General features: G+C 46.2%; 1 protein-coding gene across 9 annotated transcripts in view; it reads right to left on the minus strand.

Moving 5' to 3' along the window:
* NTM (neurotrimin) overlaps positions 1-24,996 on the minus strand; it is a 1,410,016-nt gene that overhangs the window by 669,965 nt on the left and 715,055 nt on the right. For 4 of the 9 annotated variants that reach the window (XM_031653874.1, XM_031653875.1, XM_031653876.1 and 1 more), the window contains exon 2: positions 9,107-9,226. The exons of the other annotated variants lie outside the window; for them this stretch is intronic. In XM_031653874.1, coding sequence (XP_031509734.1) covers positions 9,107-9,161 — 55 coding nt within the window. In that variant the 5' untranslated portion in view covers positions 9,162-9,226. The remainder of the gene's footprint in view (positions 1-9,106; positions 9,227-24,996) is intronic. 9 annotated transcript variants of the gene reach the window in all.

A 24,996-nucleotide genomic window follows, 5' to 3' on the forward strand; every position in this document is an offset into this window, starting at 1 on the left:
GATCTCATTTTAATAGCCTACAAATGAGAAGTCAGAGACAATTAAAATTCATTTCCAATTAATTGTTTTTTTCTTCTCTCATTACCAAGAGTTGCCAGTTAGACACCAACAAAGCCTTCAAAACAAAAGCAGCTCCCAGCCTCCACTTCAGTCGGATGCCACCTGGAAGGAGGCTCCAGAGAGCACCAGATCTTTGCTTCAAACTTCTCTCCCTTCAGCAAATGACTTCCCCGACCCCTTTGAGGGCAAGAGACAGCTCAAATCTTTAGAAGCTGGGACCCTGTAAGCCGCGAAGTCATGGACAAGTTTATTACCGAGGCGCTGCAGGATACTTTTTTATAGTTTTTAATACTGGTTTATTTGCTCTCCTGAGGAATGGCCTCAGCAACCGCATTTCTCGAGACTGATTTAGCTTCCTCCCTTTCCCCTGCTGTTCCCTTTCTGTGCTGTGACCAAAAATCCAGGCTATGAAAAACATCCTGAGATGACAGAGCCTCACCTGGAGCCGGGAGCCTCAGTGCCCCCGCTGCTGAATTGCTGAGTGAAGCTGGTCTCCCCACTCACCTGTGCAACAAGAGAGCCTCCTTCAATGCCCCTAGCGTGCCTTCCAGCTCTACAACCTTCACTCTGCATTAAAAACACATCATCAATGGTATCTGTGAAACACTGAGTATCTCACATGCACACCTCACTTAATGCTCACGAAAAACCTCCTTAACCAGATGCCTCTGGTATCACCAGTTCTCAGAGGAAGAAACCAGGCTACGGGACTTTTCCAAGCCCAGCGAGCCAGGGTTTCAGCCTGGCTGATTCCAGAGTCTGACCTCTTAACCTCTATTTCCTCCATGATTTTGATCTCTGACCCCTTTTAAGATGCCAGAGTTCCTGGAAAACCCTCAGCTTTGTTCTCTCTCTCTCTCTCTCTCTCTGGATGGGGAGAATGTTCTAGTTAAACTCCTCACCTCATCTGGATCTTGATGACTAGAGTGGATGGCCCTGAATGACCAACCCTACAAGGCGCAGAGAAGCCAGGACAGGGACTCGACAAACCCCAGAGGGGCAGGGTCGCTTCCCCAGGCTCCGGCCCCTTTCGAAAGCAGAAGGGCTGTGCTCCCCCTACCGGCCACCACTAGTGGAACGAGTCTCCCCAAGTTCTCACTGAGCCCTACTTTATTATTATTATTGTTGTTGTTTGAAATTCCTCATAATAACTGGGATAGATTTCTTAGGAAGCCAAATAATGGGATGCATTTCCACCCTGGCTTTATAATTAATGCTTGCATCATTTATCTTTTGTGGAAAGATTATTCTGACTAACGAGGTTCTGGGCCACTAATTCATTACACTGCCTTGTCACTTCCTGCTCCTTCTTATTACCCAGAAATAGACTCATTAGTCAGAGTTCAATGACAGGGAGAAATTGTGTTCCTTCATTTAATTCCCTCACTCACTTCTGGGCCCCATGTTTGTCTGAAATTGGGGATTAGAAGGGGGAATAAAGGAGTCATCTTAAGTCTCTGCTTCAGACTCATTATATCTTCCCCTTTGTTCCTGTCCAACAGGGAAAGGGCCAGGAGAGCTTGTGGTGGCCACGCGGGTGCTGTCCTTTCACCACTCAAGGCTACGAGCAGGTGAGGGGGCATAGCCCAAGCACTCAGGGACTTGCAACATATAATCAAGGTGTTTTTTTTTTTTTTTTTTAATCTCCACTCACAATTAGTAGTACTACCTGGGAATCTTTAGGAGTATCCAGGCATTGCTGATAGTAAATGCTGTAGAAGATATTGATTGATTGATTGATAGATAGATAGATAGATAGATAGCTGATAGTAAATGCTGTAGAAGATATTGATTGATTGATAGATAGATAGATAGATAGATAGATGTAGATATACATGCACACATACATGCATGACACAAAGTGCTTCCAAAGTCCTCTGCCACAAGAACGTAAGGTGATATAATGTAGACACTAATAGCCCAGGCTCGTGTTCCATTGGCACAAGTTCAAATCCTGCCTCTTCTCATGCGAGTTGCAAGGCCTTGTTCAAGATACTTAACCTCCCCTGGCTGCGGCTTCTCAACCACAAAATAGGAATGACAAAAGCTATCTCTCATCATTACGAGGCTCAAGCCACAGAAAGCACCAGAAGTGGATCACACAGTGTGCGGCAACGATGACTATTAGGAGCTTGGAAGAAAGGTGCCCTTGGAGTTCAACTAATCAAAACCCAGCAGTGGGAAGAGACGGTGTCTCCAGGCAGTGGGTCCCAATCCTGGCAGCACAGAGGAGACACCTGCAGATGCCCGGGCCCACCCAGACTGTTTGAGTTGGAATCTCAGGCGTGTGGGGAGGGCGTCTATGGGTTTAAAAGTTCCACGGTGGTTCTAAGGTGAGATCAGGGTGACAAGCCCTCAAGGTCTCAAGGTCTCAAGGTCTGCTCAGGGACGTTTCACTCGTGGGCTATTCCTGTTGAAAGACGCTTGAGGCTGAACACATGCTATAAGGCAGGAAACTATCTGGGTCCCTCCATGACCAGAATTAGTACTCATGTGGTTCCAGGTTCTGGGAAGCTCACTGGGGACAAAAGTAGGTGTATCACCTGCTGTCATGGGGCTGCTGCCCTACTGGGGAGCTGGAATCAGAGCACTGATAAATGCTTACGTTCAAAGCAAAACAAATGCACGGAAGAAAAAGGGTGGATTCGAGGGTGAGAACCCAGCCTGTGGATCAGGAATACTTTCACAAGGAAGGGTCTTCCATTGAATTATTAAGAGTCCTGAGGGTCACCCAGGAACAGAGGGACCGGAAGTGCTCTCTAGGCAGAAGGAGGAAAGACTACTACAAAGCCCATGTGGCTGGAACAAGAACAAGCCACGGAGGAGCAGAGCTGGAGAGCAAGCAGAGGCCAGGATCCACAGGCTTTGTAGATTCTGCCCAGAATTGGGGTCTTCCTCTTTAAGGGAAAAGGCAGCTTTTAAATGAAGGAATCCCAGGTAGGGCACAGAGGCGAGATGGCAAGATCCAATAAGCCAGCCCTGAAACCCACTTACTTCCTTGCAGCATAATCGTGAGGACCAAGGCCACGGCATGGAGCAAGGGGCCAGCCAAAGCCCTCCCCCTCTGCTAGAGTCCCCGAGGCCTCCAAGTCCGTTCCTTAGAGAACATCACATGGCCCCAGACCCCAGTGCATAGAACTGAATCTCTCAGACGTGAGACCTGGATCTTTACTCACCCAGGCACAGACCAATAGCTCAGCTTCCAGAAATGTTGATCCCAGCCACAGCTGAAAAAGAATGCCCTTGTCCCTAGTACATCGTCCCACTGGAATGGTAGTGTGTCACCAGCCTTGAGTGAGTGCCGCTTTGTGAGTCCTTCGCCAGGAGCCTGGCCATCTCTGTTGCACTGATCTTATCCATTTGTGGACCAGAGAGGCTGAGGGCCCTGTTGTGGGTGGGGCACTCTGGGAATGTCATCCAGTGCTACTTGGCTTTCAGCCAACCTCTGCCCAGAGATCATAGGCATCTCCCATCTCAGGATGCCAGAATCGGATGTGTTTGTCGAGTATGTCTCTTCATTCTGGGATCCTCTGTTCTGGGAGGGGTGGTTGCAGGCATGGCTCCAATGGGGTAGACCAGGCTGGGGGCAGACCGGTGGTCTTCTACCCTCACAACGCCTTGTGCATTTGTCGTATATTATGTGTTTATGGTCAATGATCTCTTCTTCAGTGAAGCTAGTCATTAGAAGTGAATCCTTGAATCTGGCCTTAGCTGTTTGTAACTGTAAGTTTCATTGAAATAAAGGAAACCTCTGGCAATTATAAGACAGGAGGCAGGGCCAGGGTGTGGACGTCTCATGAGCCATATTCTAAGGCACTGCTTCTCCCATGGCAGTAATGCTGAGAGCTAAGGAGTGATAGGCAGGGTGAAGGGTGGAGGGCGGGCCTCACTCAGTCACTGGACCATAGGTTGAGGAATTCAGTAGCCCTGGGCACTGAAGCCTCAGAACAGATGTGTTGTCTCCAATTACCAGGAGAAAAAAATACTCCAGACTGATGCAGTGACCTTAGTGAATATGTAGCCTAGTATAGACTACACATTACAATGTCACATTTACTGTATATTTTTATTCCTATGACCATTAAGAGAAATAGAGTTAGCAAAACTGGATATTGAGCAATGTGTGTCTTAAACTATTTATTATTCCTTATCTCAATTAATTTTCAAAACAGCATTGAGATATATATCATACCCAGCGCACAGATAAGGAAACTGGAGATCAACATGGGAAATTGACAAAAGTCAGGCAAAATACGGTGGGGCGGGAATTTGTCTCGGAAGCCTGCCTCCTTTCCGAGGCTGACGGCCAGTTCTGCTTGTTCCCAGACATTGGGACTGAGTCTAGATGGATGCATTTTGTGACTTTTTTAGTTTGCTAGGGCTGCCATCACAAAATACCCTAGACTGGGTAGCTTAGGCAACAGAGATTTATTTCCTTGCACTCTGCAGGTTAGAAGTTCAAGATCAATATGTCGGCAGCATCAGTTTCCTCTCAGGCATCTCTTGCAAATGGTCGCCTCCTTTCTGTGTCTTCGCATGAACTCTCCACCCTGTGTGCTGTGTCCCCATCGCTTTCTATAAGGACATCAGTCATGTTGGATTCGGGCCCAGCCAGATGACCTCTTTTTGCCCTAATCACCTCTTTAAGTATCTCCCAATACAGTCACCTTCTGAATTACTGGAGGTCAGGACTTCAACATGTAAATTTTGGAAAGATCCTGTTCAGCCCATAACAGTGACCAAACAGTATGGACAAAGCTCTTTATCCTTCCCTTACCAGGGATCTCTACTTGGCTTTTCACATCAATGCAATCACTGTTTACCCAAAATATTTTTTACCCTGTAGTACAAAAAGGTTTACATTCTGAATGACTGGGCAAATGTCAGGATTAAGATAACTCACTCCAGAGATGAGGCGTGGGAAGGATGGGTAACAGGAAGCCGCTGACTCCAGGTGTCAGCCTTGAGAGGAGATCCCTTCTTAATTTCCCTGAGGGACAGGAGGGAACGCGTGAATGCCACTGGCAAACACAGATGGCATTTAGAGCACGGTTCTCCCTAAGGCTTGTTGGGTACCCATCCGTGGCTGCAGGAAGCAGTTCTGTGGGTCCTGTCTCTGGTGCCCAACAGAGGCGCGGAGGATATGGGCTCCAGGAGTTCAAAGTCAGGCACACACGAGGATGAGCCAAGTGATCCTAGTCCCTTTGTTTAGCTTCTCTGAGTAACAATCGTCCCTTTATTCTGTCTGTCATTAAAGGATGGCAACAGATGTAAAAGAGTGGCTTTTAAATGTTGCTGGAAAAAGGAAATATTAAAATCTTAAAAAAAAAAAAAAAATCAGCGGAAGAGAGCAGTGGTCCCCTTCTGACTAACGGCATTCTATAATCTCTTGACTTTGGGGATAATGAACTACATCTCAAATCTACTTGGTTTATTTTACTAAAATTATCAAATTAACATATAGGAAGAAGAAGACACGGGAACTGCAATGTATGGCGCGTGTTCATTTGGTACCTGGCACTGGGGATAGACAGCTGGAGAGAGAGGGAATTTAATTTCCTGGGGCCCATACGCCTCTGAGTGATTGGCAGGCTAATTTTGCTCTCCACTAGGCCTGGTATTGAAAGGAAGTGAAGATGCAGAAAGCTGCCAAGAACTGTTCCTTGCGTTGGCAAAAATTCTAGACCTCATTAGAAAAATCAAGAACTAGATTCAGAAATTTGGAAGGCCATGGTGAAAGGGAATTTTTCAAGTAATGATAATTATTAAATATTGTCAGAGCATCCTTTTACAGGTACTTGGTCTCTGGTTAAGCTTATACAGTATTACACTGACATGCTTCTGTCCTCATGTTGAGAGGTTCAGAGAATTTAATAAATTGCCCAAGGGCACACAGCAAATTGGTAACAGATGCAGGTCTCAAACTGGGTTCTTCTAAATCTGGGCCCGGCTCTTTGTCACCTGCCTGTGCTGGCTCCACTGGAGCCCTGTCCAGAGAGGCCTAGCAGTCAAGAGTTTGGTTGATCTGCAAAGCTAGAGGGGAGCAAGCCCAGGGTGGTCCAGAGACTTTCCTTTCCTGTCACCCTCTGCTCTTTTGGGATAGGATTTTCATCCCAAAGCAGTTAAGTGCACAAATACTGTAGTCAGATAGACACAAGTTCTAATTCAAGCTTCAAGGTCAAGTGACCTTGGGCAAATAATCTCATCGCTTTAAGTCTGGATTTCCTTGTTTGTAAGAAGAGGATGAGAAAACCAGTATCATAGAATTGCTTTGAAAATAAGATAAATCTGTGTGTATTGTTTAGTAAGGTGTCTGACTCTTAGTAAGGCTTAGCTAAAAAAAAAAAAAAAAAAAAAAAAAAATGGTTACAAAAACATCCTTGTCCAAAGAGAGAGAGGGAATCCCAGCAATCCTCAGTCCTCAAAGCCGGCTTTGCCAGGGCTGGCAAGGGTGTGACTTGCTATTGAAGACCACACATTTCTTTGTTTCCATCTCTGCTAGTAGTGGTGCACACAGTCCCCCTCACACTCACTGCTGCTCCCTCAAAGCTAGAGAACCAGAGCTGAGAAGCAGACACCGTTTCAGTGGCCCGGCCCCTGCTGCAGACAGACAGAGGGGTCAAGGAAAGCCTCAGGACCCGAGGCAGAGAGAGGAATGGAGTGACAGAGATCAATGTTGGACCCAAGATGATTAACTGTGCCAACCTGGGGCACTGGCGCTAGGGAGACGGCCAGATCGATGGATTCCAAGCAAATGAAGAGCCTGGCGCATTCAGCAGCCAAGCTGTGAAGTTAAACACAGCGACGGGGCCAGGCGTTCGGTGAGCGATGAGGGTGACGAAACAGGACACATGTATCTGGGGAAACAACACTGAGAGGCCAGCTCTAATTCTGAAAAAATGTCTTTGCTCCTCGTCACCTTTCAAAGGCACAATCGCAGTTCTGTGAGTATGCATGTAAGAATATGAATGTGTGTATGAGCACGTGCCAGTGTTTGTGTGTTGGGGGGGTGTGCGTGTAAACACGACCCCTTGTCCTCTTATTCCACCAGGGCCCAGTAGTGCTGGGGAATGTATTGTTTATTAGGTAGGTGCAAATAGAATTTCATTCCCATGGTTCCAAGAATCATAGCATATTAAAACTATTCAAATATATCCCGTGTACTTATATACTCTGTGGAAAATGTTCTTGTAAAATTAACATATACTCTATTACCTCCTTATTAATGGGAAATTCTGAGGGACTGCCTTCATCCATCACAATAAGCTGGGCCCCTCAGCGTTCCCTGCCACGAGCTGACAAGGCAAGCTCTGAGGTCCACAGGGAGCCAGGAGGGAAGGTCGTCCCCTTTCATCCACGCAATGCCTACCCTATGCAGAAAAGGGGGGACCTCAAGACCAGGGAGCAATTATGTTGCAGCCCTTATTCTGTGAACACACTCAAAAAGACACGAATGTTCCCGCTAAATCAGTGACTCCATCAGCCTTGATCCACAGGCCTTGGCAGTGGCAGAGGGACTGCAGGAAGCCACGTGGCTAAGAACCCACTTTCTTATTGCCATGTTGGGCAGCTTCTAGGAGTGCTTCCTGGTTGTAGATCTTCTTCCCTTTCAAAGCAGGTTGGGGGTGGTGCACAGCCCTTGCTCGGGCTAGGAGCCAGATACATGGCAGCTTAATTTTCCCCATTATGCATGGCAAATACCAAGAAGCATTCCCAGGTGTGTCTGCAGCCGTGTAAATCTGACATGAGTCACAGTGTCTTCGGAGGAAATGAAAGACCACAGGACGGGGACATGGCATCATGAAAAAAGACGCTTTGTGATTTTCAACATACGGTGACACTTTTCCTAATTTAGAGGGGGAAGCTGGGTTTTGAGTTTTCTTTTATGCCCCCTCTTTATGAAAAGCAAGGGAAAGAAGATTTAAAGAACATCTGTGTATTCAAATGATAGAAATAGAATTATACACTTTCAGGAACAAACTCTAGTATTTTTGTCTCTTTCGAAGATTTCCGAAGCCTATAGATTTATCTCTCGTGTGTGTGCGAGAGCATTTCCTCTGAGGCCTTAGACACAGTTGAAATTGTTTTTGTCTTTTTCCCCTTTCTGCTAACCCAGCCCCCACTTCATTCTGTTGATCTCCTTTAATTGGACATAAGATAAAACTGAGTATGTTCAATATTTTTATTGAATTGAGTTTTATGTTTCCGGTCTGGATTTATAGACTGTTAAATAGAATGGTTTACGTTTCTCTCTCTCTCAAGGAAAATAACAAATACATGTGGGACAGAGCCATCAGTCAATTATATCAGTGGATTGTTGGCAACTCACAGGTGGAAAAAAAAGAGCATTTTCACTCTACTCTTAGGGGAAAGCAATTATATTTAAGAGCAGTAGAAAGTCAAAACTAGTCTGGAACTTCAAAACGCCTTTCTTGACTGACCAAGAAAAGGTATAGTGACTACAATGACAAACCAGCCCCCAGCTCCTTTAGAAAGCTACTCTGCCTCATGCTAAAGAGAAAATAAGTGATGTTTCAGCCTCTGCGACCAGGCAGGAATAGAAAAATACATTGACAGTAGTTGGACAGACCATAAAATTAAGTAAAAAAATTCTTAATGTACAAGATCTCAGTTTTCCCACAAACCTCCTTTCTGTTCAGAAATTTCCAAACCATTTTCTGCCTGACCATGTCAGGAATGACATCCTTCCTTGTTCTTGATTTTCCTTCCTGGAATGTTTTAATCCAGAACATTTCTCCCTACTTCCTCTAGGCCCTACTCCCAGCAATGTAGCTGACACATAGCATTAGGGTGCAAAACCTCAAATCCTTTCTGACTTGAAACTTCACCCAGGAAAGACCTTTTAGCAAAAGTGCTGGCCATTGTGTCACAAGACAAACCCCTTTCAAAGAGCAAAGCCATCATCATCTCAACAGCCACAGTCACCGTCTGGACCTTCCGTCCTGAGGAAAGGATTCTCCACCGAATCTGGGGGGAAGACCCCCACCAGTCTGTGCAAAAGATGAAGAATTGAGTATGCACCTACCTGTGCCCTTCCACTTCCACCTCTTCCCACCTTCCCCGTTTCTTTTTCCGCTCATTTTTTTTTCCACTTTAAAAACATCCAACTTTGCCTTGGGGATGAGCAGAATGAAATGTCACTTACCTATAAAAAGAGACAGAAGAGAAAGCCATGCATCACATTACACACAAGTTCTTTGAAATCAAGGCCAGCTTCCGACTTTGAAACTGTAACAATGAGTGAATATTATTTTTTCATCCTACCTTTCTATATTTAATGAAACTCAGGATTTTGCAAGTAACCCATCCCCAGGGCCCAGTCTCCCTTCATGATTTTCCTTTTGTTTCTTTGCATCCCCCGTCCCTCTTCACCACCCTACCCCACATCATCTGTCCCAGCTTCATGGATGAAAGGTCAGGAAGGAATAAGGGGGGGTGCCCAGACCCAGAGATCAAGGCCTGCCCTCAGATGTTGGCAGCAAGGTTTCGAGGCACGAGGAGCTGGTTTTTGCCTCTTTTCTCACAGGCCACAGAGCTAAGACCCAGGGTCAGCGCCGGCTGGAGCCTCTCGGGAGGAGGGAGGAAGGTCAGCTCCCCGCAGGGTGACTTTCCACCCGGTGGCTTCGGGGCTCTTTCAAATGACTCTGCTCTGAGTCTTCCTCCTCTCTCCCTCCCTCACCCTCACCCCCCGGCCCTCCTGGTTTGGGTGTGAATGAATTCACCCAAGGTCTCCATCCCCCACTTCATCCTGCAGCATCTGTCTTTCAGACCTGCTTCTACAGAAAATCTCGTTATTGCAGCACCCTGAGGCCAACAACCACCTGAATGGGTCATTGTGTTCAGGCCCCTGTCTCAGTACAGGATGCAAACTGGTCCACCTGAGTCCTGTGGGACCCTTTGAGAACCCTGAGATGCTGAGTCCCTGCCTTGCCTGGCTCCTGGCCCCAGAGGCTCCCTGTCTTCATGCAGCAAGCTCCTTGAGGCCGACTGATTCGGTTCTGTCCTGTTGGCTGAAGGGAAGCCAGGCTCTGAGCATTCAACTTGCAAGAACAGCCCCTCACCCACCACGCTATGTAGTGGATCCTTCACATGCTCACATATTGGAAAATTGACTTCAATGTCCTGCTAGTGTCTTCTTCTTATTATGCCTGAATAACTCAGTTCCTTTTAGCCTATTCTTGGAGATTTCAGTTTTCCATCTTTCCTCCTCCAAGCTCCTATGAGACCCTCTGTGGAGGACAGCTCAGAGCTGAGCCCTGGAGAGAAAAGCAGCCATATGTCCCCCAATTCTGTTGCTGCATCCCCCAATCAAGATGCTCTGCCAGAAACGGAATTACGGTCAAATATTGCATCCTGATCACATTAGTATATTGAAGACTTGGAGAGGGTTCGAGGTAAACATCTATGCTTAAACTTTTCCTAACAGTATTTGACTCAGAAATATTTCTTGCTATACATAAATTAAAACACCATACTTCAGGAGGATGACTACTTTTTTTCTCATTATGAATGTTAAACTAAATACAATTGATCTGATATTATCACAAGCAGTGGCCAGAGGACCCTGAAGTCAATGATCCACCCACCATGCCCTACAGAAAGCCTGGGCTGAGGGCTCAGTATACAGGGTGTAGCTCAACTCCCTCACCCAGTGCGATGAAGGGCTATCGCCTCGCTCCCTGAAGCTCTCTCACCTGTGAGATTTGAAGACCCCGAAGCACCCTGCACACTAGGGTGTGGTGAAGCTGCAACGATACTTTAAATGTGCTTTTCAAACTGTAAAGAACAAAACACTTCAAGGGGCTGGTGGCGTCAGTACCTCTGTTCTTGAGGCCACACTCATGGGAGAACAGATCACTTGGCCTCAGCTGCCCCAGGAGCTGGTGAAAAATGTGTGGTTTTGACTGCGGTCAGTCAATGAGACATCAGAGGCAGCAGTTCCGTGAATACTTCCCCGGCTCTGGACCCTGAGGGAGGGAACTGATCCCAGAGGTCTTTTCCATCTTTAATATCTATGCCTACATGTCTCCCTCTATTGCACACGGAAGCGCTCTCTGCCTTCTCGGTGCTTACATCTATTTTTTTCTTCTTTTTGGAGTCTCACTCTGCCGCCCAGGGAGTGCAGTGGTGCGATATCAGCTCACTGCCAACCTCTGATGCCCGGGTTCAAGCGATTCTCGTGCCTCAGCCTCCCGAGTAGCTGGGATTACAAGCGCCTGCCACTACGCCCAGCTAATTTTTTGTATTATTAGTAGAGACAGGGTTTTGCCATGCTGTCCAGGCTGTTCTCTAACTCCTAACCTCTGGTGATCTGCCCACCTCAGCCTGCCAAAGTGCTGGAATTACAGGCATGAGCCATCGCGTCCAGCTGCTTACACCTTTTAAAGCTTGTGATCCTGCTGTCTCTACTCTGTGGCTTTGCGTCTGGGCAAGTTTCTCTGCAGACCAGGAACCTCTAAGTAGGGGGAGGAAAGAGAGGCCGCTGAATCAGAGCAAGACATGCCGTCCTCGTCTGCCTCCTCTGTTACTCTTGAATAAGAGAGAATGCAAGGACAAACGGGCATCCACATAATGACGCGTCCATGTAGGTTGGTGTAATAGCTGCACCACGTGGGTGTGGAATGTCAACAGTTGGGGAGGCTGTGGGGCAGTGGGAAAAGGGGTCTATGAGAATACTCTGTATTTTCCTCTTATTTTACTGGAACCTAAAACTGCTCCAAAAATAAAGTTTATGAATGAAAACAAATTACAGGCCCTTAAGTTCTTATTCATTCAAGAAAATCTTCTCAAGCACATTCTGTGTGTAAGTCCCAGAATAATTTCTTATTGAATGGGAACATTCTGAGAGATGACTGCATTTTCTGTGTACAGTGGACAGAATGTAAGAAACGGGACTAAGATCCTAGCCCTGGGAGAGATTGAAAGCTTAATGGAAAGAGAGCAATAGGTCTATAAAAAGTAAGGGAAATAGAAAACCATGCTGTCCCACGATTATCTCCCCACCCCACCCCTTTATCTACAATTTAAACCCAGCTTAAGTGCCACCTGGCCCCTCAGGTCTCTTCAGAGCTCATCTCAGAATGTGTCACTCACGCCTCACTCTTCCCCTCATACTCAGCAGCTTGCTGCCTGCCTTGCCCGGTGGTTCTGTTCTGTTTCGCCATGTATTTGAGTCTGCTGTTCCCACTCTGCTTCTACATTTTGACTTTGCAACCCTGACAACATCTAGCCCAGGGTTTTCTGCAAAATGAGTTGAAAGAAAGCTCGAGGTTTCCAGACCTTTGTGAATGTGGAATTTGCAGATGAGAGATTGGGGGTCTTATGCACACTACTGCGATATGCTGAGATAGTGCTGAGACTCCAGAGATAAGAGATATGACGCCTGCCTCCTTACGTCCTGGCGAGGCACAGAGATGAGGAGATGCTGAGCTGTAATATAGCATCCTATTGACAAAACAGAGGTAGGCATGGGGTGCTCTGAGGAGACACGGGAGAAGTGTCTTCTATTTTGGTGCTAAGAATAATACAAAGGAAAAACAAACTGGAATTGGTGGAGATCACCAACAAAAACTTCCAAGAAGAGGCTGGCCCTTTGCGAGCAGCTACCTGATGACATGCAGCATTAAAAGCACTGGTCCACCCTCTGCCCTTTACTCTTCCACGCCAGGGAAAGCTTGCCTTATTTTTCCCCTTCTTGCACTGCAGAGTTCTTCTGCGATGGAATTGCCCACTGACCTTTCCCAAATCCAAGGCTGGCCTCAGATGCTTGCCTCTCCAAAGGACTCAGGACCCTAGATAGCAGCTAACTCTCAGACTGGGCCAGTGCTGGCTTGATGCTGGGCCTCCACTCAAGGGTCCCCTCACCTGACCCTTTTCGAAGACTTTTTTTTTTTCTTTTTTTTTGGCTGGTCTTTATAGGGCCATTGTAAAACCACAAGTGGAAACAGCTCAACTGCTCAAAGACGGTTTCATCTGAAGAGCTTGTCCTTCTCCAGGCCGGCCATCCTCCCGCTAACAGTGAGTGCAGAGAAGCACTCCGTTAACCCCCTCAGTCCCAGAGCCAGGGACACTTCTCAGCCTCTGAGAACTGAGCAACAGTGCCAGACCACCACGGTGGCTCACGGAGCACAGAGGGCTCGGTCAAACCTGAAAAGAACAGATTCCACGTGTAGTTCAAGTGCTTTCTGCAGAAGCGGGTTATCTCCTTGGGAAGTGTTTATAGTGACAGTTCCATACCTACACCAGACTCGGACCTAGACGAGCTCTGTCTCAAACACCCTCTCTGAAGACTTTTGGGCCTCCAAGAAAAGGAAAACAGGGTGAAAAAGCCAGGGCTCAGCACACAGGAGCAGAACCAGGTAGTGCTCCTTCCTCCTCCTCCCCGGCTCTCATGCCCCGCCCTCCTCCTTTGTCCAAACTGAACCGCAAAACCCATCAGTAGGAGCTCTGCCTCCTGTGACCCGCAGCAGTATATCTGTGACACAGGCTACAGGTGGCCAAGCCTCCAACTCCTTCTCCTTAGCATGTGTCAAGGACCTATGTCAAGTCCCAAGTCTATCCATGCGGTTGGGAGGATGGTTCCTCAATGCCTGCAGTTCTTCACTGGATTCAGAAGTGCCTCCTCACAGGCCATGCTGCATCACAGGAAGGAAAAGAAAGGGAGAGTTGCTTCTGTGTCTTTTTAGGGGGAGAAATGAAGTGGGGTCATCTAGAGGTGCAGTATTTTTAGGCAAGTCTTTTTAAAAGACTATGTGGGTGGATTTAAAATCTTTTCTCCAGCCACCCGCCTAACTGGGATGGTGGTGGTATGGAGACGAATCTCTTCACTTTTTTTCCTGTGGTCTTTTCTTTCCTTGCATAAAACACTGCTGGAATGCAAAGCCTTCTCCCTTTACCTACCCTACCCACGTCTCCTCTATGCCCTAGAGTGTGAGGTCTGGCACTAACACTTCGCTGGTGGGAATACTGAGGCCCAGGAAAATGGCAGGCGAGGATCTGGTGGATTTGAGGGAAATAAAGGAGAAGCAGAGATAACTGACTACTGATTTAGGCTGTTCCTCATCTGCCCTCCCATTCCTTCCTAGGCTGAGGGAGGAGGTCCTCCCGGGACCTAAGGCACAGGTTCAATGGTGGAACGGGGCAGGTGCCCAGATGTGCAATGGATTTGGTCCCAGCGTTTCAGAATGGCACTGCTTCTATGCTGCTCTGAGTCTTCCAGTGGAGACTAGAGTTCCTCTGAGCAGCACTTTTCCTTCCCCTTCATTGCCTCACATGGAGCTTGGCAGGGCAGGAGATTTTTCTTTTCATTCCAGTGAGCATATTTATTAATTTCCACAGTCAGACAGAACAATGTGCTAAACATCTAGGGAATCTCAACTGTCCTCCCTGCCAGCCCACCCTCCTTTCTCCACCACTCCTGAGTGGGGTATGGACTCAACAGGGTCTGTGGTCCCACCCCACCAGCAGGCTGAGCCCACAGCCTCCCATCTGTGTCTTTTACAGCAAAGCAGCTGAGAGCAGCCCTCTGCACAGAAACAACCAAGCCAGAGACTTCTTTGTGTTTCTGGAAGGCCCGGAGGTTGTTGCTGACCTTGCCCTTGTTTCAGGTTTCCTGTTTTTCTATGAGGTGTCTCCAAAAAGGAAGGAGGAAGGTACCAGATTAAATTCTACTAATTAGTATCTTCTCCTGGATGATGGAGCAAGTATCTGGAAATTGCTAAGAATTCCAGAAAACACAAAGGATAACTCTGGTGTAGGGTAAGGATGGGAGCCCCCCTTTTCTTAACAGCTGAGCTATCAGATCCTAAGCCAGTAGTTCTCAGCTTTGTCTGCACACGAGAATGACTTCAGAAGACTTGAAAAACCCGCATGCCCAAGTTGTATCCCAACCCAATCACCTCAGAATCCTTGAGAGTGGGACCCTGCACTTTTTTTTTTTGAGACGGAGTCTCGCTCTGTCGCCCAGGCTGGAGTGCAGTGGCTGGATCTCAGCTCACTGCAAGCTCCGCCTCCCGGGTTCTTGCCGTTCTCCTGCCTTAGCCTCCCGAGTAGCTGGACTACAGGCGCCCACCACCTCGCCCGGTTAGTTTTTTGTATTTTTTAGTAGAGACGGGGTTTCACTGTGTTAGCCAGGATGGTCTTGATCTCCTGACCTCGTGATCCGCCCATCTTGGCCTCCCAAAGTGCTGGGATTACAGGCTTGAGCCACCGCGCCCGGCCGCACTTCTGCTTCTACAAACTCTCTAAGTGATTCCAACATGCAGCCCAATATGGAAAGCAGTGTGCTCGAGCGTGCCTGAGGACCAGGAGGGGGTGAGGTAAAACACAGGTGCGAGCCCCAGGCCCAGCGTTTCCAATTGAGTACATTTCCATGTGGCCTGAGATTTTTCATTTCTGAGTAGCTGGGTGGATTAATCCATTTTGCATTGCTATAAAAGAATTCTTGAGACTGGGTAATTTATAAAGAAAAGAGGTTTATTTGGCTCACAGTTCTGCAGGCTGTATAAGTAGCATGGCTCCAATGCCAGCTTCTGGTGAGGCCTCAGGGAGCTTCCACTCATGGCGAAAGGCAAGGGGAGTGGGTGTGTCACATGGTGAGAGGGAGGGAACAAGAGCCAGTGTGGGAGGTGCCAGGCTCTTTCTAACAACCAGATCTCATGTGAACTGATAGAGCCAGAACTCACTCATTACTGCCAGAACCCCACCAAGCCACTCTTGAGGGATCCGCTCCTGTGACCCAAACACCTCCCACCGGGCCTCACCTCCAACCTTGGGGGTCACATTTCAGCATGAGATTCGGAGGAGACACACACCCAACTGTAAGACTGGGCGATGCCACTGCTACTGGCAGATACCAGACTCTGAGAAGCTCTGCATTAGAGGGACCCTGAGACTCCCGGGGGAAAAAAAAAAAAAAAAACCTGTTGGGACTGGAGGAGTTACTTCTTACTACAACTGTAGTTTTTGTGGCTGTGAGGTCCTCTCACCTCCTTCCAGGCTTACCTGGGACACACAGAAGGACACCAGCTCTGCCTTTGGTGGTGGGGGTGGATGGGTCACCTGGCTTTTCCTTGACATTCTAGGGCTGCGTCTGGAAAGGAAGCCTTAGGCGAAAGTGGCTTCAACCACTGAAAGGAAATGCAGATGACATCCCTTCTTCCTGCCTCTCCTGCTGCCAGAGGATTCTGACTTTGTGCCTTTAAAAATGAACCCTACAATCTCACCAAACCTCCTCCTGAAGAGAGGAACAAGGTTTTCTTCTCCCACTATCACCGGTTACAGTCCTGTGCACATGAGAGCCGTCTGCTGAATTAATCAATGAATGAACTCTCCATCTGACGGGCAGGGAAGCCAAGAGACAGTGACATTGTTGCCGATGCAGAGGAAGCTATTGTTGAGCTTCATAGACATATATTGAACAAACACCTTCAATGAGCACCTGCCCACTTTTCTGATAAGGTTGGAGGCTGTAACAACCTGAGACAGGAATTTCACTTGCATGAAATTATATAATTTACAGCCCTATTATCACCAGTGCATCCTGGTCATTCCGAAAGCCACTCCTCCAAAGGACAGGCTAGAAAAGAGGCCGCGAGTGGAGCCCTCTGAAGGGGTGCTTTGGTGTGGTCCCACCTGTGTTCTCATACTGGAAGCCCCCCCAGAACCCCACACAGAGGTGCCCCACACTCTCAGCTCCAGACACTCGGGTAGGAGCAGCAAGCAGGCTCCACTTTTGCATCCTGCTAAACATCCCACACTTGCACAGATGAGGATTGCCCTCCACTCAGCCACTGTGGCAGGGGAGAGGCAGAGCCAGGGGGCTGCATTTTCTCCCTCCCTCTGAGCTTGTTCATATAGTAAAACACAGAGGCCCCACTGTGACTGCTGATCACATCCAAAGCAAAGGCAGGTTTTGAAATTCATCAGAGATTTCTTCCGCAGCTGCAGCCAGCGAGGCCTGAGCCTTCCCCTCCCCCAGGGCCCTCCGGCTGATGTCAGTCCTCCCGTGGAAGCAAGGTTGGAAGCAAGTGAGGTTGTCTTTCCAGTGGGCCACATCTGTTTCTGAAGGCTAAGAGAGACAGCAGGTGGAGGGAGACTTGTGAGACTGAAAGAACAAAGGAAGAAAAGAAAAAGATAACTTCAAATAAAAAGATCCCTAAGAAGGGGAGACTATAAAGGAAGGACTGAGGTCTCTTCTTTCCTGCCTTCTCCTTTCTGGAGCTGGCTCTGTGGTCCACACAGGGCACACCCATGGGAACCTGGTGAAGGAGGCCTGCTTCATCCAGTCCCTGGGAGAAACTGCAGCAGCTCGTCAGATAGGGTGGTGGCTGTAATCATGCTACAGTCTGTGATCTGTGGGTTTTATGGAGATGTTTAGGAGATCGGTAATAAGGTTGCTCCAGTAAACAGTCTGGCAGGGCAGTAAAGGATGAAGGCAATCGCGCAAGTTGCATTCCAAGTGGCTTTCTGAAGACAGAGTGACTGCCACTCACGGCCACCTGTGCCCGGGTGCACTTCCTGATCGGAGGGCCTGGAATGCCTTGACTTGCTCAGATTCCTGCCCTGCTGCAGCGGGGAGCAAGCCTATTGTGTCCATTCTCACTGGTTTGCTTGTTTTTCATTGAGAAAGCAGGTCTGAGTCCCGCTGCCCAACAGGCAGGGGAGAGTATGCTGGACCAGTCACAATCCAGATGCTGACAAGTCCCCCTGCCCACTCCAGAACCCGCTCTGCCTCTGTCCACAGGTAGGGTGAGCCAGCTGCTGTCTTGCCCCACGTTGGGCTGTTACGTGTTTGACAACAGTGCTGAGCAGCAATCTTCCAAAAACATCAGCCGTGAGAGTGAGTGGATCATGTCAGGAGGTGAGCCTGGGCCGCTGCGGCCTCTTGTTCTTCTGTCAGTTGTGCGTGGGTCTGGGGCCCAGGCCAAGGGAACCAGGCCCGGGGCACCACCTTGCTTTGTTCCTGTTTGAGGCCACTGGAAATCTGAGTATACCGATTTTCCCAGTAAATATATCTGGTTGCCAAGGAAGCCTCATTAGGAACTGTGAGTGTTATCTCAAGCTTTTTCTCATAGAAAAAAACCACAATGATCTTGTCTCTATTCAGGTGCTGCTGCGTGTGCAAAGTCCTTTAGGTCCATTCTTAGGATATTTGATCCTCACAGAAGCCTTATGGGGTCAGTCTTCTTTTCCACTCCCATTTTACACAAGAGGAGATGGATATTGGGAAGGCTGTCATTTTCTTAAGGTCACAAGTTGTTAACTCATAAGTCTAGAACTCGAGTGACACGCCCCCAATCCCGTGTCCGTATTCTAAGCATTCTGATGGGAGAGTGTCCGCTTCCAGGACAAAGAGCAGCTCTGCTGGGGGCCACTCAGGCTGCCTGGGCCTGTATCTAACTGTTCCCTGACCTCAGAACAGCACAGCTGATGAGCTGACCTAAGCCTCCCCTTGAGTGGAATCCATTTTGCTTTTTATTATCTTTTTTTTTCTTTTCTTTTTCTTTGGGCGGGCGGGGGGACAGTCTTGCTTTGTCGCCAGACTGTAGTGTTAGTGACGTGATCTCAGCTCATTGCGACCTCCGCCTCCAGGGTTCAAGCAATTCTCCTGCCTCAGCCTCCCAAGTAGCTGGGACTCCAGGCGTGTGTCACCAAGCCCAGCTAATTTTTGTATTTTTAGTAAAAGACAGGGTTTCACCATGTTGGCCAGGATGGTCTTGATCCCTTGACCTCATGATCTGCCTGCCTCGGCCTCCCAAAGTGCTGGGATTATGGGTGTGAGCCACCACGACTGGCCTTTATGATCTTTTCATCCCCAGCCTAGGAGACAAAGATTTAAATGTACTAGTCCTGAGCGGAATGTATGTCCAAGAATCCTACCAATGCTGGTGAATGAGCTTTATTCCACAGCATCTGCCGGGGAATCTTGCTTAAAGTTTACTATGGAAGATGTGCAATTGATTTGAATGCAGATAACAATGAGTAGCTAATTCTCAATAAATGTTTTTAATAACTGGTTGGTATTTATTCAACTTGTTTTTCGACTAGCTATACACAACTAGAATTTATGTGGTGGTTACTGTGTGTTAAATGAAAATCAAATGATTATTAAAAACATTTACTGAGGATTAATTCTGCAATAACCACCTACACAGTATCTGTCAAAGTAAATCCTCAACAAATGCATATTTGAAGAGCTTAATTTAAATTGTTTTTACAAAGTAAACTTAAAAAAATACTTTTGAGAACAGTCGGTAGTTGCAAAAGTCAGGATCTAGGGTTTGCTGTTCACTCAGCTAAAAATGACAGCATTCTTGGTCTTTCGTATCTACATATTTGTAAACCACATGCACCAAGAACCAAGAACTGAGCAAAAAACTAGAAATCTTGGTCAGTAGATTAAATTTATATGTAACTTATTGAAGACTAATAGTAACTAAATGCCTGGAAAACAAGTGGAGCTTGCACTGGAGTCACCCAGTCTCCAAACAATGACTCATTTACCAACCCCTGAAGAAGAAGGAGGCCAAGAGGTTTCTCCATATTTTCTTGAAATTATATAACAGAATTTCCCCAGTAATTTTTTAAAATTCGGTATTTTTTTTCTGATGTAATTTAAGCTCATTTCCTCTAGTGAGGCCACAGCAACATAAGAAATAGTAAATTAGTGTTCTTATATTCCTCAACAGAGCCCTTCTTACATAGACGATGATGATGATGATGATGATGATGATGATGATGATGATGATGATGGTTGTTTAATGAGAACTTTCTGTGAGCCAGGCACGTAATCTCATTTTATCTTCATAAACATCTTCTCAGCAGTCTTGTTATTTCTACTGTTTTTCATGGTAAAATAGTCTTTACTGAGAACCCAGGGAAGTCAAGATCTGAAGGCCACACTGGACTTTCAGAAGCTCTGGCAAAGAGTGAGGAACCATGTTGGAGCAGAGGTCTGGCAGAGAAGAGAAGACGAATGCAGACCAACATCATCCAATGAGGACAGCAATGTGGGAGAGGCGATGGTCCCTCACCACAGTGAACCAATGTGACTCTATGGTCACACCTTTTGACTAGCACACCTGTGAGGATGTGCCCCCCAAATTTAGGAGGGCATTGGTTTTAGAATCACTGGGGAATCCAGAGATTTCATCTTCCAGAAAGAGCATTTGCTTCCAGAATTGCCTATCAGAGAATACGGTGTCTTAGTGAAATGGTACCTGAGACTGCCTCACGGTCCTGCTATACTATGAATAGTCTGTGTAGTGTTAGACAGCATTACACCTCCCTGGGCCTTGTTCCCTCCTGCAGAAAGCCGAGGCAGTGAGAAGGGTGATGCCTAAGCTTCCTTCCTGTGTAACTGTCTGTGGTGTGCTTCATCAGACCAACGGGAAAGAAGTGTGTCTGCTCAAAGTCTAGAGCCACAGCCCTGGCACCGCTGATGACCGGTGGGCAAGTCATTAGAATTGAATAGATCATAAGGTGGGAAGAGGGTCAGTCTAGGAAATGCTAACTTTGCAAAATAAGCCTATTTAACAATTACTAGCATACAAGAAGTGTTTACTCCAAAAGTTAAGAAAAAAAAAAGCACAAAATTATTGGTTATTCATGGACTATCATCCACTTCCCTTTCACCTATCTGGTCACCATGTGTATTGGCTTAGAACCTAGAAAGGCTTAAACTACATGCACCCCTCACCCCAACACACACACACACATACACACGTACAGAGTTTCTTATCTACGGTGCTTCTACTGAACGAGGTGATTAACTCCTTGACCTTATGGAACTCTAGTGTGACCTCGGAGAATAGATAGAATCTTGTTATCTTGTAATGAGTTTTATGGCTTATTTCAGTACATCTCAGCCATGTTTCTCTGGTGATTAAGGCAATTATCAGCCCGTGCATTTTAGGATTATGAATAGTGGAGCTCTCTCCAGATAATGGAAAGGGCTTGGGAATGTTCAGACTACTTTTTATCCCGTTCAATACTTATTCCCACACTCCCTCCCCGACATGCATAAACAGACACTGCATTCTGTATCTGGACACACCGTGGTGCCCTTTCTACCCTTTACTTGGATATGATTATCAAAGTAATGGCTTTTAGATTTAATTGATGTAAGTAAATCCCCTGCTTACCATTCATTGGTGCCACGCACAGTGTTTTAATTACTATCATTATTGCTTAGGATTTGGGGAAAGGTATCACTTGATCTGAACTTGCCATCTTCCACTACAATGTTATGGCTTGAGCACCAGTGATTATCTGTACAAACGTGGTTGTTCGAGTGACCAACCTTTCCCCGTGCACCTGCCATGGTGCTCGATGAGAGGAACAACATGGGCACAACATCAGGAGACCTCAGGGGGCCTGCTTTTCTCTTGGGCTCATGCTTTGCTCTTTGTCAAGTCCTTACTTTACCTTTGAATTCATGTAACCCTGGGTGGTTTTTATTCTTCTATGTCTTCTTTCTGGATGTGCCACCAAAAGCAGTTCCCAAATATTCCTTAAAAATGCCTCCCAGAGAAATATGCAATATGTGTTAGTTTCTATATCTTCCCACCATTTAATAAGTATAGTGAGCAAACAAGAGTGTGACAATAGCTTACATCCCACCATCCACTCATTGGTACTGCCTCTCTTTTTGTAGTATGAATAATTAAGTCATGTTGGTATTACAAAGACGTGGGGTTTGTAAGAATATATGTTACCACAAGAAACTAAGTCTGAAGCTGTACTTGTCACAGGATACAATATATGCCTAAAGGAAATTACCTGAAGTAAGAATTAAAATAATCATTTCTAAAGCACAATGAGATATCATCTCATGCCAGTCAGAATGGCTATTATTAAAATTCAAAAAATAAATGCTGGTGAGGTTGGGGAGAAAACGGAACACTTATACACTATTGGTGGGAGTGTAAATTAGTTCAAACATTGCGAAAAGCAGTGTGGCAATTCCTCAAAGAGCTGAAAACAAAACTACCATTTGACCCAGCAATCCCACTACTGGGTATATATATACCCAGAGGAATATAAATCATTCTATCATAAAGACATGAGCACATGCAGCCGGACGCAGTGGCTCACACCTGTAATCCCAGCACTTTGGGAGGCCAAGGTGGGCAGATCACCTGAGGTTGGGAGTTCAAGACCAGCCTGACCAACATGGAGAAACCCCGTTTCTACTAAAAATACAAAATTAGCCAGACATGGTGGTGCATCCCTGCAATCCCAGCTACTCAGGAGACTAAGGAAAGAGAATTGCTTGAACCTGGGAGGCGGAGATTGTGGTGAGCCATGATGACGCCATTGTACTCCAGCCTGGGCAACAAGAGCGAAACTCTGTCTCAAAAAAAAAAAAAGACATATTCACATGCGTGTTCATTCCAGCACCACTCACAATAGCAAAGACATGGAATCAATGGTAGACTAGATAAAGAAAACATGGTACATACAACGGAATACTACGCAGCCATGAAAAAGAACAAAATCACATCCTTTGCGATAACATGGTTGGAGCTGGAGGCCATCATCCTTAACAAACTAATGCAGGAACAGACAACCAAACACCAATTTTCTCACTGATAAGTGGGAGCTAAGTGATGAGAACCCATGTACACAAAGAAGGGAACCACAGACACTGGGGCCTATCAGGAGGTGTAGGGTGAGAGGAGAAAGAGGAGCAGAAGAAAATAACTATTGGGTGCTAGGCTTTGTCACCTAGGTGACAAAATAATCTGTTCAACAAACCCCCATGGCACGAGTTTACCTATATTACAAACCTGCACATGTGCCCCTGAACCCAAAATAAAAGTTAACAAAAAGACTATCCTTTCTGGATAGTTAAAGAAAACGGATCTATAAAGTACACATACATCAACATTTTCTTCTGTCTTGGGTCCCTGAAAAATCTTGGGGCAGTAGTATTTTGACCCAGCATGGTGGAATATAAAAATCACATATGAATTTATACCCCAGTTCCATCATTTACAAACCATATAATTTTGGAAAAATTGTTTAACTCTGCTAAGGCTTAATTCTCTCATTTATTAAATGGACCTGATTTATAGAATTCACAACATTGGCAAGAATCAAATGAGGTAAAATATAAAAAATATGTGGCAGGCTGTGAAGCTCATTGTATGTCAGCTTGCACAACCCCAAGTTTTCCTCATCACTGGCCCTTCTTCAGGGTACCCTTCCTTGCTAAGGGGCTCCCCAGATGACCTCCTTCCACAATATTTTACAGAGTAGCCCACAGACAGTGTGGGGCTGCCCATTGTGAAGCCATCCTCAAAGGTTAGAGATGCACTGTTCCATGCCCAGCACTCTCTAATCACCTATTGATGTCCATCCGTGCAGTTACAAAAATACTTGATGGTGGGACTTTCAAGTCTGAAGTAAGCTCTGAATTTCTTTCTTTGCTCAGGGCTCCTATTTTCCCTGCATCAAATGCTTCCGAGTCTCCAGGACTTGCCTTGCTATTTCTGGACCCCTCTCCACGATCCACTTGATCCACTTGACCTTTAGTTAAGGAAAGTTGGTGGGGGATATAATCCCACTGATAAAACACGTGGGATTTAAGATGAGTTAACCCCGAGTTATCAGGTGGTACAGCTGGGGTACGAAGAGGAAACTTCACACACAGCCGAAGGCCTGGGAGCCCTGCAAGGCAGTGCATTATTTTAATCTCCCCTTTTGCGTGTTCTGTCCACATTTAATTCTGGACCTAGAGCTTTACATGCTCTTTAGCAAGCACTTTGTAGTGTGAATGTGGCCCAGAAATAGTGAGCACATCCTTGTATGTCTTCCATAATATAAAAATCAATACTGAAAACCAGGAAATATGTCTCACTGGGAATAGTAGGTTAAAATTGGAACAAAACTCCAAATGTTGATAAAGCTGAGATTGAAACCCCCTTTAGAGTTCATTTTTTTCTCAGTTCCCCACTATACATTTCTGTTGGAGGTATCTGATGGTTATTACGTCTCCCTAGAAGTTCCTGGCTAAATCACAGGGATTTGAAAAAAAAATGATTCTAAGTGTGAGACAATACACAAAAAATTTTAGTACCACTTATGCTAAAATGTCCTCTAAAAAGGTAGAGCACAATAAAAAATCTGGAACTTCATCTAAAATCTGCATATAAATAGACCATGGCACTGAATATTCTAAAGAAATAATTGACTTGCAGAAACAGAAGTTTGCGGGATCTCCTTTTCAAATTGATACTAGTAGAAGAGAAAATAAATGGGTTAAGGCCTGGGGAAGAAAGTTGGACTTGTAGCAATTTTTTTTCTTTGTGAGTTTTGAAGAAAGGATCTACTTTCTTCTTTATACGCATCAAAAATAGAAATAGAGAAAAGGGCCAGGTAGTAGATCTTTAGGCTAGCGGGCCCTGTATTCTCTGATTCAGCTATTCAGCTCTGCTGTTGTCTCATGACAGCAACCACAGACCCTATGAAAAAGAATGAGTGTGGCTGTGTTTTTATGACATTTTATTTATAAAAAGAAGCAATGGGTCAGATCGAGCCCATGGGCACAGTTTGCTGACCCTGTCTTAGATGATCAATTGCATATTTGCCTTTGAAGTCTGCCCATGAAATAGGCTTATCCTCTTATCAATATCTATGTGCTAACTATGCCCATACATGTGGTTTCTAAACCTTTCACACCTGTGCTCAGTACCGACATGTCTGTAGCTAAGCTTGATATTAGGTTTCATACTTCAGTTTCATGGTTAGAATCTAAGCCTTGGTATCTCACTTTGCAAAGGCCAAACAGCATGAACGTTTCTGATGGCATGGAGTGATGTTAAGGTCTTGATTCAATCCCAACATTAGCTGTGCATCCATTCCATATGCTCCATGTAGCCCCGTGTCCACAGATCTATCCAAGATCCCATT

The sequence above is a fragment of the Papio anubis genome, chromosome 12 (genome assembly GCF_008728515.1).
Source record: "Papio anubis isolate 15944 chromosome 12, Panubis1.0, whole genome shotgun sequence".
Taxonomy (NCBI): Eukaryota; Metazoa; Chordata; class Mammalia; order Primates; family Cercopithecidae; genus Papio; species Papio anubis.